Source organism: Nycticebus coucang, chromosome 4 (assembly GCF_027406575.1).
Source record: "Nycticebus coucang isolate mNycCou1 chromosome 4, mNycCou1.pri, whole genome shotgun sequence".
Taxonomy (NCBI): domain Eukaryota; kingdom Metazoa; phylum Chordata; class Mammalia; order Primates; family Lorisidae; genus Nycticebus; species Nycticebus coucang.
In genome coordinates this window covers 59,643,276-59,659,202 of record NC_069783.1, presented here as the reverse complement: position 1 = coordinate 59,659,202, position 15,927 = coordinate 59,643,276, and the positions used below count along the sequence as shown (strand labels likewise).

The 15,927-nt window shown below is 43.1% G+C and overlaps 1 protein-coding gene across 1 annotated transcript; it reads right to left on the bottom strand.

Annotated features, from left to right (window-relative positions):
- Positions 1–12,771: 12,771 nt before the first annotated feature.
- Positions 12,772–15,088, bottom strand: C4H2orf74 (chromosome 4 C2orf74 homolog). Its single transcript, XM_053589336.1, has 4 exons — positions 14,973–15,088; positions 14,599–14,709; positions 14,346–14,517; positions 12,772–13,240 (listed from the first exon to the last, which is right to left on the bottom strand). Exons 1-4 carry the CDS (start codon positions 15,086–15,088, stop codon positions 13,067–13,069), a joined length of 573 nt encoding a protein of 190 aa, XP_053445311.1. The 3' UTR covers positions 12,772–13,066.
- Between the last annotated feature and the right edge of the window lie 839 nt (positions 15,089–15,927).

Here is a 15,927-nt window from a genome sequence, read left to right as displayed (position 1 = left end):
CCACGGCACTCTACCAAGGGCAGTAAAGTAAGACTCTGTCTCTACAAAAAAAAAAAATAAAGAATAAATTAGGACAGTGGCAAATTCTGAATGGCAACCACAGATTAGATCGCAATAGTGAATCAACATTAATTGATGGTTGACCTGAAATTATCCGGATCTGGAAATATGTCTAAGATTTTCAGAAACGTATTCTAAAAGTGCTAAGAGCAAATGGCATATAATGTTTGCATCTTACTCTCAAATTCTCAAAAAATATGAATAGGTAAATAAGGAAAGAGAAAATGAAGACAAACGTGAGAAGATTGAGGAATATGCGTGAAGGCACACAGGGGTTCTTTGGACTATTCTTGGAAGTTTTCTGTAAATATGAAATTATTTCAACATAAACTTTTTTTAAAAAAAAAATAGCCTTCTCAGTTTATTGGTGTTTTTACTTTATGTTATTTTTTGCTACAAGTTTTTTTTTTTTTTTTTTTTTTTAATTATCTAATTTGTCAAAATTTTCCTTTTGGGCTTTGGGTAATGCGTCCTGCTTGGGGTAGTCATTTCAAGAAAGTCCCCAGGTCAACAGCTAATTAAAGTGGTAAGTGGCAAGTTTTATCCCATCTTTGCAAGAGAAAAACTAATGGACACAGAGAAAAACTGCTCAATTTCTTTCTGGAGATATAGCTTAGGAGGTAGAAACAGGGAGTGCTATAGCTTTACTGCTCACTGGGCATCTTCATCTGAATCTCCGGCCAACACTTCAAATTCAACAGAGCTAAAAATCACCTAATCTTTTTGCCCAAAGTAGTCACTTGTCTTGACTTTTCTATTTCTGAGAGTGTGTCATACTCAGAAGCTGTCTTTGCCTCCTCCTCTCCTTCTTCCCCCATCTAACCAAGAACTCATATACTTCACTCTTCACACTCACATTACGTTTGGACACCTCCTCCTTCTGAGGGACATCCTCCCAATCTGTATTGTTGAGAGAGGATACCCGAGAAGAGTGAGGTCTAGAAGAACAGGTCTTCTCAAGGAGACCACAAGGATACACCTGCAGGGTCCTCTCCACGGTGACTCAGCTCTTGGGAATTTGTAAACTTAACTTCCTGAAACTTGGAAATTTCCAAGTTCTGTGAAATCCTGTAGTTCTGTAGGGGCGGGAATAGCATCTCCCACTTGATTCAAACTGGCCAACGAGAAGGGTACCTGTGGGGTGGAACTTTTTGACTGTCAATAAAAAGGGAAAGACCAAAGCAGTCTGGGAGCGCAGCCATTTGGAATTCTTCTGTGCCACAAGCTCCCGGCTGGTGAATAAAGCCCTTCCTCTTATAAACGTGGTGTTTGGGTGCTCTTTCTCTCCATTGGGCCTTGTCTTCCTGCAACATTTTTGGTTCCCTGACCGGGAAGCGAGATCACCCCTGGAGAGAACACGCACCTGGTAGTTGCCGCCAATCTTCTGGACACCCACATGGGGGCCCCTGATCAGCCTGGGCAACGTGAACTACTGAGCATGCCAGGGAGGCAGTTTGGCCTCCCTGTGTGGACGCCTCAACTGGGCTGAGAAAGGACCCTGTCAGCGGGTCTTCAAGGAGTCAAACACCAGGAGGAACTGGCATGCAGGAATGGGTACCTACACAGGGAGACGTCTAAGGCAAGGTATGATTGATCTGGGGATCCCACTACAGTTTTAGTGGAAGAGAAGCCTGATCAACTCCTTCGGCATTAGATCACTGGCAGGTCTGTTGAGAGGTGTGTCAGAGTGTGGATGTGGTGTGACTGACAGAACTCCGAGGGTGGAGTTGGACCTCCCTTCACAGGGCCTAGGGGAGTGTTGGTTTGCCGCCTATGGCTAAGTAGCAGCTCGAGAGGGAAATCGAGGCTGCCCAGGTTAAGAAGTGAGTTGGAATTGTGTGCATGTGAGTGCTCTGAGAATGACCGAGATGGGTAACAATAGGTGGGGTCCCCCCCCCACCATTCATGGGGTGAAATGAATGTGTGAGTGTGCCCTTCTTCCCTGCTCCAACTTTGCCCCCTGGCTATTCTGAGAGAAACTGGAAGTTCCAGGTTTTCCACTTTCTGTCTTTGGTGGTGGCCACGTGGCCATGTGGGACTTGGGAGGAAATGAAAATACATTAGAAAGAACGTTGTTGTAGTTTTGTTACTGGAATTTCTTCAGTGAGTGTTTGGTCTCAGGAATTTGAGAATTGATCCCACGGGCCACAGATCAGTGATAAGATGGCATTTTGCTGGACTAAGGGGCACGCAGAGAGTGGAGAGTGCCAGAGCTATTGGCAGAGGGGTCGTGCCTTGAAAAGTGTTGTGGGGCGGCGCCTATGGCTCAAGGAGTAGGGCGCTGGTCCCATATGCCAGAGGTGGCGGGTTCAAACCCAGCCCCAGCCAAAAAAAAAAAAAGAAAAGTGTTGTGGTTCAGGCAGTCCAGTGAGCTCTGGATGGCCCTTGAAAATCTGGGGAAAAGAGTGTAAATCTTGTGCTGGATGAGGCTTTATCCATATAAACAACAGGTCTCCAAGGTGAACAGCCTCTGGAAAGGGGGAGGAGACCCAGATCAGAGGTTTCCTGCAGAAGTCCTTTTTCTAGGGGTAAATAATTGGCCCTGAGCGATATTTTGGCCAGGACTTGGTAGATGGAAAAATACCTTTACAAACTGAAGGGGTGTTGTAGCAAATAAATGAATGCAGTGCTTCATCCTGGACAAGGTTATTAGGTCTTTGCTGCAGATTTGTCTGGGGAGGAGATTAGGGTGTGTGCTCCTTAGTCAGAGTGGAGCTGTCCAAAAGGTTTCGGACTGCTTTGTCCATGACCTTGCTGGGGCTCAGAGGGTTTGTGCCCAGAGATGGGAGTCTGATTTCTAAGCTCACCTAAGCCTGAAAAATGGGGGTTCCCTGTCCAGCCCTGAAAGGGAAAATCCTTATCAATGCTACATCTTGTAAATGTCTCTCATTTGTAAAATGTAATAATTTGCTTGTTTAAATTGTTGGGGAAACTGAATCTTTGTCAAAGGATAAGATTCTTGCCTTTTAAACCTTCTAGATATCAGTTTGGCTGAGTGAATGGGAGTGAATCAGTTTACCTTCATGGTAAACTGGGATCCTGTTTTGTGGAAAGTGAGTTTTTGAGAGTAAGAGAAATTAGACAGAAAGGAGAATGGCATTGTGTAAAGAAAGAGTCTTGTGTGATAAATTTTGTCCTGAAACAGAATGGTTGTGTAAGAAAGTGAAAGGCAGGGCAAAAGTTAAAGAAAGTTTAGAATGTTTGTAGATGGTCTGTGCAGGTTAAATGAACCTCATATAAGAGAATTTGTGAAAGAATTTACATGTGATACAGTTGACTATGTATTTCCTTTAAAATCTTTTGGGTTATAATTTTTTTTAAACAAATGTTTTAGGCCTTTGATATTTGACAAACCTTCCATAATAAAAACTCTAAATCTGGGGCTTGGTGCCCATAGGGCAGTGGTTGCAACACTGGCCACATGCACTGAGACTGGTGGGTTCAAACTTGACCCAGGCCAACAACAAAAAAAACCCCACAACTTTAAATTTGGTCTTCTTGAAATATTAAGACCACTGAAAGTCATGGGAAAACAAAATAAACTTATTTGATTTATTAAAAATATATAGGAAACATTGTCAAATATGAAATGGTGATTAATTTTGTGTGGGTTATGGTTATATATATGTTCCAATATTATAAAGCATTGGTCTGTCCTAATATATATTGTTGGTAATAATTTTAATTCATCTAAAAAAAAGTATTTTTTATGTAACTGGCTGAGTCCAAAGTTTATCCTAAAAAGAAAAAGAAATATTAAGAGAGTCTGACGAATTCTCTCGAATTCAAATTCCTGATGTCTTTGGAAATTGAATACCTTCAAACTAAAAGCAGATTTTTAGAACTTTAATTGGAGAGTTAACATGTCTATGAGTATTGCTAACCTAACTTCAATAGAACAGAAATCGGTTATGTGGAACTGGGCTAGTTTGTAATGGCTTTTTGTTTGAAATATTGTTGATTCTTTCTGTGTTCTGTTTTCCAGAAGTCAAGAAATAATTTTCTGTCTTTTGAGCTATTTGTAGCTTTTCAAGCAATGTATGTACTTATGAGCAGAGTTTGAAACGTGTATTTTTCTCTCTCCTTGATTTCTCCAGAATTTGAACGCCATTTGTAAGTATTCTTAATTTCTGACAATACAGTTATTTGCATAAGTTCAATAAGAATCTGTTTTGTTCTATAGGACAGGATGAAGGCATTGGTTATTTTACCAAGGCGTTGGCTGGAATAGCATTTCCAGAAGTGTCCAGACTGCGTTAAGGAATTAAGGTTGACTTCATAAGGCCAATAAAAAAGCCCTTTGGAAAACTGGCCAGATACCCATCAGTAACATTTCCTGATCTGTGGTAAGTAACGAAGGTCGCTTGCTGACGGGTCCGGGAATCGAAATGTGCTTGGGGACCTCAAGAGAAGAGGAATTTACACAATGCACACAGGTATCTAATGGCGCAGATGAAACCTGGGCTCTGAAAGGCTTTCAAAAGGTCCAGCCTGAGATTCCTTACAAAAGGTTCCAGCAAAGCCAATTTTAAAGAAAAGAATAATTATTCTTACTGCACTTTATGCAAATAATCAGACCCCGTATATTGAAGGTACGGTTTATTTTGGCAAATAAGTTAGTTCTACTATAATTTGCCTTTACTAAAGAGAGAAATTGGAGAGAGAAAAATAGTTTAAAAGGAGGAAAAAGAGGCTGTGGTCCACCTGTATTTAGATACCAGCCTTGTCTATACTCATAAAATGAGATGTAACTGTTTTACTAAATTGATCTGTTAAATGGGACTAAGAGACTGGCCAAAGAGTATAGAATTATATATAGTAGTTATGTTTACTCTGAAGCCTTAAGACTCAACAAAGGTCGCCTGTTGGCTACACTGGAAAACTTGTGCAGTATTAAATGTTGTCTAAAATTTCCCAGTAAATGGTGTAACTGTAAACCCTGCATTCTACTCTGCTGAATCTGCTGTCAGCAGAAGCCAAGTGGCCCACTTGTCTCAACTTAAAAGAGGCCTTTTTTCAGTATAAGGCTGGCTCTGGGAAGCCAGAAGCTGTTTGCTTTCCAGTGGGAGAGACCAGACATGGAAACAGTACACATGGACCAGGTTGCCACAGGGGTTCAAAACACCCACAATTTTTGGAGAAGCGCTGGCTCGTGACCTCCAGAAATTCCTGGCTGAGGAATTAGAATGTGTGCTGTTCCGATATGTTGATGACCTCCTTTCAGGACACTCTACCCAGATGGCTGAGCCCAGGGCATGGACTGTCTTTTATGACATCTAGAGGTATGTGGCTATAAAGTGTCTAAGCGGAAGGCCCAGGTCTGCCAGCAGCAAGTACGTTAACTAGGATTTACTATTCAGCAAGGGGAAAAGAATCTAGGCATGGAACGGAGGCAGGTCATTAATGGCCTCCCCACCTCCAAGAGCTGAAAGCAGGTTCGGAAATTCTTAGGCCCAGTCGGCTTCTGTCATCTTTGGATCCCCAACTTTGCCATATTAGCTAAGCCCTTGTCTGAGGCAACTAAAGGAGAGGAGGGAAAGCCCTTGGAGTGGGGAGGAGAACAGGAACGTGCCTTCTCCCAGCTAAAGATGAGGCTGATGGCTGCACCTGCATTGGGGCTGCAAGACTTGGCCAAGCCCTTTACTCTGTATGTCTCAGAGAGAGATAAAATGGCTGTGGGGGTGTTAAGCCAGCTGGTTGGGTCCTGGACAAGGCCTGTAGCCTACCTGTCTAAGCAGTTGGATGGAGTGGCAAAAGGACGGCCACCTGCTTACATGCTCGAAGCTGATAAACTGACTCTGGGCAGGATCTTGGAGTGAAAGTACCACACTCGTGGTCAATTTAATGGACACTAAGGGACATTTTTGGCTCTCTAATGCAACACTCTGAACCAAGCCACGCTCCTTCCAATCAGTGGAAGAGAGACCAAGCATGACTGTACGGAAGTTACAGATAATGTGTACTCTAGAAGACCTGACTTGCATGGCCAGCCCTGGACAGCTGCAGACTGGGACTTGTATGTAGATGGAAGCAGTTTTGTGATGGCGCAAGGTGAGTGGTGGGCAAGGTATGCAGTGGTTACCTTAACAGAGACTGTAGAGGCTAAGCCCCTACCCCCAAGAAACATTAGCTCAGAAGGCTGAGTTAATTGCCTTGACTGAAGCCTTAAAACTAAGTCAAGGGAAAAATCTGAATGCTTTTCTGACTCTCCAAGTATGCAGGGCATTATACAAGGAGAAGGGACTATTAAATTCTGCAAAAAAGGACATTAAGTATCAGCAGGAGATATTTTAGTTACTAGAGGCAGTATAGAAACTCTGGAAGATAGCAGTGATGCACTGTTGTGGACATCAAGGAAATGCTTCCACCATCACTAAAGGGAACACTAGGGTTGGTACTGAGGCAAAAAGGGCTGCATCCCAACCATACCAGGTGTTGCGAGTGGCTCCCCTCATCCCATGGGTTCCAGAGCTCACCTTTATCTACTCCTGGGAGGAGAAGGAATGGTTGGCAGTGGAAGGGAGCCAGGAAGCAGAGGGAGGATGGATAAAGATACCAGATGCACGAGTAGCAGTCCCCCAGATTCTAGGAGCCACCGTGGTGACAGGAGTATTTGATGAAGTTGCTGGGCCAGTACTTCTACATCTCCCACCTGGCAGCCCTGGCCCAAAACTGACAGTCGACAATGTGTCACCTGCAGCCAGTTCAATGCATGCCAAGGACCAATGGTACCCCCAGGAATCCACTCGTATGGAGCAACGCCCTTCAAGGACTTCCAGGTAGACTTTACTGAAATGCCCAGGTTTAGAGAGAACAAGTACTGGCTGGTGATGGTCTATCAGACTTGGAATAGGTAAAAGCCTTCCCCACTGGGATAAAAAGGACTCCTAAAGCAGTAAAAATATTGCCCAGAGAAATCATCCCATGGTTTAGGTTACCACTCTGTTTTAAATTTGACAATGGGCTAGCCTTTATAACAGAACTAGTGCAAATAATAAGCTAATGCTTTGAATAATTTATAGGCCTCAAAGCTTAGACAGGGTAAAGTGCATAAACAGGACCATAAGAGCAGAAATTGATAAACTCTGCCAGGAAGCAAAGCTTAACTGGATGCAGGCCTTGCCACTGGTGTTGTTCAAAGAGGCCTCTGTCAATTCTCTGCAATTTAGCAGGAACTCCTAAAAGAACTGGGAAAGACTGAACTGAATAGACAAAAACCCTAGAAAGAGTAGCAAGGAAAATCTTCACTGGGGTAATTAACTGTGTTCTGTTTAGTCTTTTGTGTCTGTACATCTTTTCTCTCTGGAAAATCAAGGGGACCAAGTCTAGGTCTGGAATCAGAACTGGGTCCCCCGGAAACCAAGGTAGAAAGGACTTTATACCATCATTCTGACCACACGCACAGCAGTGAAGGTGGAAAGAATCCTCACTTGGAGTCATCACAGATGGCTAAATAGGGCTTCACTGCCCCTTGGAAAGTAAAGGTAACTTTTAGGACAATCAACATGCCCTGCTCCAGCCACATACTAAGAGCTGGCTGGTCAATGCACGGCTGAAGCCTGAGGAAACTCCTCGAGGGGCTTGTCTTAATTGGACTTTGAACTTTGGGAAAAGGGGGGAAATGTCACAGGGAAAAGTAAAAACTCCTATGTATATTAGCCCACCACCATGGTACTATTAAGGCCTGAGTAGAGAACCCAAGAAGAGTCACAGTCCCTAAAACCTCAGTGCTGAAAAGTAATTAATATTGGTACAGAAACACCTGATATTGAGACCCCAAATTAAAACATATTGGAGTCTCAAAAGGGGGGGAATGAGAGAGGATAGCCGAGAAGGGTGAGGTCTAGAAGAACAGGTCTTCTCAAGGAGACCACAAGGATACACATGCAGGGTCCTCTCCACGGTGACTCAGCTCTTGGGAATTTGTAAACTTAACTTCCTGAAACTTGGAAATTTCCAAGTTCTGTGAAATCCTGTAGTTCTGTAGGGGCGGGAATAGCATCTCCCACTTGATTCAAACTGGCCAATGAGAAGGGTACCTGTGGGGTGGAACTTTTTTTCTTTCTTTTTTTTTTTTTTTGTGTGTGTGTGTGCTTTTTGGCTGGGGCTGGGTTTGAAACCACCACCTCTGGCATATGGGACTGCCGCCCTACCCCTTTGAGCCACAGGCGCCACCCAAGGGGTGGAACTTTTTGACTGTCAATTAAAAGAGAAAGACCAAGGCAGTTGGGGAGCGTGGCCATTTGGAATTCTTCTATACCGTAAGCTCCCACTGGTGAATAAAGCCCTTCCTCTTTTTTTTTTTTTTTTTTTTGTAGAGACAGAGTCTCACTTTATGGCCCTCGGTAGAGTGCTCTGGCCTCACACAGCTCACAGCAACCTCCAACTCCTGGGCTTAAGCGATTCTCCTGCCTCAGGCTCCCGAGTAGCTGGGACTACAGGCGCCCGCCACAACGCCCAGCTATTTTTTGGTTGCAGTTTGGCGGGGGCTGGGTTTGAACCCGCCACCCTCGGTATATGGGGCCGGCGCCCTACCGACTGAGCCACAGGCGCCGCCCAAAGCCCTTCCTCTTATAAACGTGGTGTTTGGGTGCTCTTTCTCTCCATTGGGCCTTGTCTTCCTGCAACATTGTCACTACAGCCACCTCCATCTACCTCCTAGTTGCTACTTTCCAATAACCTAATCCTGGAGGGAATTTCTCATGGATTCCCCTCTTTGCTCTCCCTGAGAGTGTATAATGTTACTTAAACGTACGCAGACACATAGAGCTGAGTATCAACTCTTTATCCTTAGAGCTTTCGTTCAAGTCTAAAACCAAAACAGATTTACAAACCAAATACAAATAAAAGCACAGAAGCAATCAAATCCCAATGAACATTAAGTGCTGATGCCGTTCTGCTGACTGTACTGCTGTTCACACTGCCGTCCTGACCTTGATGGCTTTCTGGTGTCCCATGTGCTACAGGTATTGATGGCCAATTTCCCCTCCATTTTCCTCTGTTGGAATTTCTGCAAAACCTTGGTTAATACAGTCATCAGGAAATTGGCCTCCGCTTTAACACAGATGGATCATTTTAGGTATTAATTTGTCTTTTATTCATGTCTTGTCACCTTGTGACAAAGCAACGTCGTTCCAAAAACACAAATGGAGATAGGAGTGATGGAACCGTGAAATCACATGGAAATGCACAGCTACAAATGGTTATCTAGATAAGTTTGAACTTTCTTAAATTCTTAACTATTCATGGTGGCATTATTCACAACAATGAAAAGGTGAAAGCAACCCAAATGTCCATCAATGGATGAAAGGATAAACAAGTGTGGTATATACACACCAATGGGATATTATTCAGGCTTCAAAAGGAAGGGAAATTCTAACACATAGATAAGCCTTGAGGGCATAGTTCTAAGTGAAATAAGCTAGTCACAAAAATCCATATGATTCCATTTCTGTGAGATACCTAAAATAGTCAAATTCATAAAGACAAAGTATGGTTGCCAGGGACTGGGGTAGGAGGGATGGGGAGTTAGTGTTAGGATGCACTTTCAGTTTTGCAAGATGAGAAGGGTTCTATGGATGGGTGGTAGTGATGGTTGTACAACAATGTGAATTACTTAACACTATTGAACGGTACACTTAAAATGGTTAACATGGTATGTTTTATGTTATGTGTCTTCACCACAATTAAAAATTTTTTCTGGGGGGCGCCTGTGGCTCAGTCGGTAAGGCGCCGGCCCCATATACCGAGGGGGGCGGGTTCAAACCCAGCCCCGGCCAAACTGCAACCAAAAAATAGCCGGGCGTTGTGGCGGGCGCCTGTAGTCCCAGCTACTCGGGAGGCTGAGGCAAGAGAATCGCTTAAGCCCAGGAGTTGGAGGTTGCTGTGAGCTGTGTGAGGCCATGGCACTCTACCGAGGGCCATAAAGTGAGACTCTGTCTCTACAAAAAAAAAAAAAAAAAAAATTTTTCTAGGGGTAGAGCCTGTGGCTCAGTGAGTAGGCCCCATATACTGAGGGTAGTAAGTTCAAACCCGGCCCCAGCCAAACTGCAACAAAAAATAGCCGGGCGCTGTGGCGGGCGCCTGTAGTCCCAGCTACTTGGGAGGCTGAGGCAGGAGAATCACCTAAGCCCAGGAGCTGGAGGTTGCTGTGAGCTGTGATGCCACAGCACTCTACCAAGGGTAACAAAGTGAGACTCTGTCTCCAAAAAAAAACACCAAATAGACGGGCACTGTGGCAGGCGCCTGTAGTCCCAGCTACTTGGGAGGCTGAGGCAAGAGGATCGCCTAAGCCCAAGAAGCTGGAGGTTGCTGTGAGCTGTGATGGCAGAGCACTGTACCAAGGGTGACAAATTGAGACTCTGTTTTTACAAAAAAAAAAAAATTGTTTTTTAATTTAATGTCATCAAGTGTTAAGACAAAAAAATTTAAATGCTTGCAGAGAACTCATGAACACCAAATGAATATTCTTGCAAGTGCCCTTTCCCACAGTCTACATTGCTTTGATCCCTTCTCTAGCCTACACTCCTAGCCTGGGGATTCTAAGAGAACCTCCCTCTGACTTTTCCTACATGTCACTGTTACCTCAACTGTAACCAACCTTCAACTCCAACTAGCTGGCGTCCACTAAACTTGACTCACATTCTCATGTCTTTGCCTTGTCTCTCATTTGATTTTATTATCTAATCCTTCCATTTATTTAAGTCTCTTTACCTCCTCATAGTAGGATGGATGGTACTAGCCCACAGAGCTGCCCCCCCATCACAGGGTGTCAGTGCACCCCATTTGGCATTAGTGACACATTCTAAATTATTTCATCACTTGTCATCCCAATCACTCAACAAACATTCATGGAGCATATGCCTTACACAAGATAACACACTGGGCCCCAACTCCAACACTGCATTTTTTGCTTTTCGTCTCTCTCATAGCCCCTTGCACATTTCACCAATGTTTATTACAGCATATGAATAATTTCATACCAGTCTGTGCTGTCATACTCCACATATGCACAGAAAATTTTACATCACTGAAATCAAAAGCAGTATACTATTAGCACATGCCTAAAGTAACGAGACATTTTGTTGTTGGTAGTAGTGTGTTTTTTTTTTTTTTTTTTTGGTTTTTGGCCGGGGCTGTGTTTGAACCCGCCACCTCTGGCATATGGGACCGGCGCCCTACTCCTTGAGCCACAGGTGCCGCCCGTAGTGTGTTTTTTGTATCAAACTTTAAAAAGCTGTTGTCAGCTGGGCACCCGTAGCACAGTGGTTACAGCGATGGCCACATATACCAAGGTTGGTGGGTTCAAACCTGGCCCAGGCCAGCTGAACAACAATGATGACAACCTCAACAACAACAACAACAAAAACAGCCGGGTGTTGTGGCGGGCACCTGTAGTCCCAGCTACTTGGGAAGCTGAGGCAAGAGAATCACTTAAGCCCAAGAGTTGGAGGTTGCTGTGAGCTGTGATGCCACTTCACTCTACCCAGAGCAACGTAGCAAGACTCTGTCCTCCGAAAAATAAATAAATAAAAAGCCATTGTCAATACAAGAAAAGTTTCAAGACTGACTTCAGTGGGGATTATGTAGTGGAAAACTCTAGTGGAAGTTTGTTGGAAGTGTCCATGATGATAGCTGGAATGTTTTTTGTTTTTTTTTTGTAGAGACAGAGTCTCACTTTATGGCCCTCGGTAGAGTGCCGTGGCCTCACACAGCTCACAGCAACCTCCAACTCCTGGGCTTAAGCAATTCTCTTGCCTCAGCCTCCCAAGTAGGATAGCTGGAATGTTATTTGGTCATGAATTCCTGTGATCAGAAACAGCATCCAGATCAGCTACTGTTTCAAAAATCCCCCTTGAAGACAGACAAATGGCCAAGAAACATATGGGGAAAATGCTCAACATCACTAATCATCAGGGAAATGCAAATTAAAACCATAAGGAGATATCACCTCACTCCTGTTAGATTGGCTCTTATTAAAAAGCCCAAAAACAATAGATGCCGGTGTGGATGCAGAAAGAAAGGAACTATACACTGTTGGTGGGACTGCAAATTAGCACAACCTCTATGGAAACAGTATGGAGATTCCTCAAAGAACTAAAAGTAAACCTGCCATTTGATCCAACAATCCCATTACTGGGATCTTCTCAAAAGAAGCCATTTTATCAAAAAGACCTCTGCACTTAAATGTTTATCACAGCACAATTCACAATTGCAAAGATGTGAAATCAACCCAAGTTCCCATCAATTCGTGAGTGGATTAACAAAATGTGGTATATGTATACCATGGAGTACTACTTAGACATAGAAAAGGATGAATTAATGCCTTTGCAGCAATTTGGAAGGAACTGGAGACCATTGTACTAAGCAAAATATCTCAAGAATGGGAAAACAAACACCACATGTACTCTCTCATAAGGAACTAACTGGTGGCTACACATGTAAAAGTCACTGGAAATCAAGTGGGGAGTGGGGAAGAGGATCAGAGGGGGAAACGTAGCTAAAGGGTACAAGGAATACTATTCGGGTGATGAGCACCCTTAGAGCCCTGATTCAAGCCATGTAACAACATTTATTATTTAGGAAAAAAGTTATCCAGAGAGGGCAATGAGGAATCATTTAATTATTTTCTCCAATTTTAAATTTATTAAAATATTGATAGAATACATTGGAAAATCCCCTTTGAATATGATTTACCTAATAGACGGGCAAAAACACAAATAACTTTATTCACATGTTAGAAGAGTGAGTAGACAGAGTTTTAAGGACACTTAATACAATCAATTTCTTAAACTCAGATTTGATTTTTAAAAAACTATATTCAACCTCTGAGCATTTTACTTACAGAATTTTGCATGTGACTCACTTCTTTCTACACAAAGGTAAAATACTATCTGTATTTGCTCAATCCCCATTATTTTACTGTTTGAATGTGATTTTGTACCCTCAGTCATTCCAATGATAGTCAAAGGTTACACTTTCTTTCACTCTTAGCCTTTTTTGGGCTTCACTTTCTCTCTTTATGTTCTCTAGTATAGCTTCGAGGGATAGGGTATTCATTCCCAAGATCCACAACAATTACCTCCCTAGAAAATGTCACTCCTTTTAAAGGTCTTTTTTGGCTGTCAGCACCTGAATGAACTCTACTGAGAGATGTAGTTGTTTTCTGCAAATTGTCGTCCTGCAAGAAAACGGGACAAACACCAGAAATGATCAAGTTATGAACATAACAAGCTTTGCTTTTAAAAATATAATGGGATATCTTATCAGTGGTCCTGGTCATTTAAAATATAGATAGATGATAGATAGATAGATAGATGATAGATAGACAGCAGAATATACTTACATTGTTAATGAGAAACAGAAAGAGTATTTCTAAATAATATAGGGAAGCAGTGATAATCCACCATGATCACATTTTCATATTTCTATGGTTATACAAGCATACATTGACACATTTAAATAACATTTGGTGATATATGTTATTTTCTCTATGAATTGGTCAAACTCAAGAGCCACCTGGACTTTCACTCTGTCATGGACTGGGTATGGCTGGTGTGGTGTGGGAGGGCATGTGAGCTGTTCTCATCAGGGAGCCCCAGACATGGAGTTCCAGAAGGCCCTGGCCATGTCTTCTGCTGTGGCAGGAGGAGCCCGGAACTAGTGCAGGGACATTCAGTGTGGTCCTGAGCTTGGCCATGGTGGAGAAGAAATAATTCATCTCATTTTGGTAATAGGAGAGGGTTAGATCCCTATATCATTTCTTTTCTTTTTTTTCTTTAGAGATAAAGTGTCACCCCCATTGCCCTCGGTAGAGTTCGTGGCGTCACAGCTCACAGCAACCTCCAACTCCTGGGCCTAGGCGATTCTCCTGCCTCCGCCTCCTGAGTAGCTGGGACCACGGGCACCCACCACAACGCCCAGCTATTTCTTTTGTTGCAGTTTGTCCAGGGCCGGGTTCAAACCTGCCACCCTCGGTATATGGAGCCGGCACCCCACCCACTGAGCCACATGCGTCACCCAGATCCCCATATCATTTCTTATAGCTCTAAGATCCTAGCTTTCTGAGTAAAATAAACTGAAGGGGAACTATTAGGAAAAACACAAATGGAGGAATGAAGAATGAGCACATTTCTAGACGTGGCATATGTAGGTGGTTTAATGACAACAATCAACAGGCTAAGAAGAATGGTTTAAGTGACTGTGGGCACTGAACTTTTTCCAAATACAAACCTAAGTGGTAGGCAACTCCATCCCTTATTTTTATACCTTGCTGAATAATTTACCTCCTTTTCAGTCATTCTAATTTGCCCCTTGAGAGTGGAAAAACACATCACCTCTTGACCTTCGTCTTTTGTTTTGTTCTGATCTCTCTCCTTGCTCCCTCTCCTTGAGCCTTCCCTAGGGTGTCTCTGGACAAGAATGCCAGGCCTCACTGGCACCGTTTCCACTACGTCCCTGGAAAACAAATCAGCAGGATTTTAAAAATTCATGCGTTTCAAAAATGGCTTTCTACCACATCCTAAGAAAGAGACTTACTTCCCTTGGTCTTCTGGGTTATTCGTCTCCCCATCAGCAGCTGCACAAGCACCTCCATCAGCATCTGTACAAGGAAGTGTTTCTCCCTCTTCATCTCTTTTGCCTTGAAAACTAAAAACAAACAAGCAAAATAAATAAATAAATAAAATTTAAAAAAAAAGAAATTAGAAAAGGAAGAATTACCCTGATTTTAAGGTATGCCATAGAAACTTCACTTTTAAATGGAAATTAGCATTTCTAAAGCCCTGAAATGGAAAAAGTAGATAGCTAGGGCATTATTAATTGTTCTATTTTAAATTGTTTAATATTATTTCTAGATACATCTGTTAGTGTGACTTGAAATCTGATCCCAATTTGTCAGCATGGATTTATACCATTTATAGAAAAAAACCACCAATAAAAGGAAGATGCAAATGAGGCAAATTAGAAGGATGATGAAGAAAGTGACTGCTGTGGTTTCAAAATTCGTAGTTTTAGCTAGAAGACTCATCCACTCTCACAATCACAGATTGTCCAACTATTCTTTTCCAGCTCAGTTTGAATGTAGTTCTCTTGTTCTTTAAGTTTTCTAGAAACAGAGGAATAAAAGGCTGTTTTCACTGTTGCTCTTTCGATCAGTTCAGCTTCATAAAAGATGCTCTGCTTGTTTCATGCTGTTGACTCACACTGGCTAATTTCTCTCCATAAATTTGGTGGGGGCTGAGGTGGCTGGAGGGGAGACTGAGCTGGGACACGTGTGATCACTCAGCTCACCTCCCCTCACCCCAAAAACTATCCGAATCCAGAGGAGAGAGGAATAGGAGCAGCTGGAGCTGAGCCCAGCTCCCCATTCTTCTCCCTTCAGTGACATCATAGAATCATGGAGCCCTGGAGTTACAGAGGCCAGAGTGGCAGCCCAGCCGGTCACCCAGGGACAGGAGAGCCCCTGAACTCTCCTCGGTTGTCACCTATCTGTCCTCTCCTCTGAGGGGCTCAGGGTGGAGGCTTTATGGCATTGTCTCTATCATTCTTTGGACAAGGACTTTCTATCTGCTCTTCAAATACCATCTTTCCTTTCCTAATCCAAACCTGCTCCTTTTGTTGCTTCTTTACAGACCATGAACAATTGGTCCAATTCCTTCTTATAAAATCCCTCTTTATAGCTCCAAGGTCAAGAATCAACTTACTTGTTAATGGTGATTTCTCCAGGCTAAATAGCCCATGTCCTTCTAAGGCCACTTCATTGTACCTACTTTCTGGACATGCAAGAGAACAGGCAGCTCTAATGGCCATGTCTGAGAAAGCCAGACTGAGACAAGATGGGCAGAGGGAAGATGGTCCTGGCCCGAC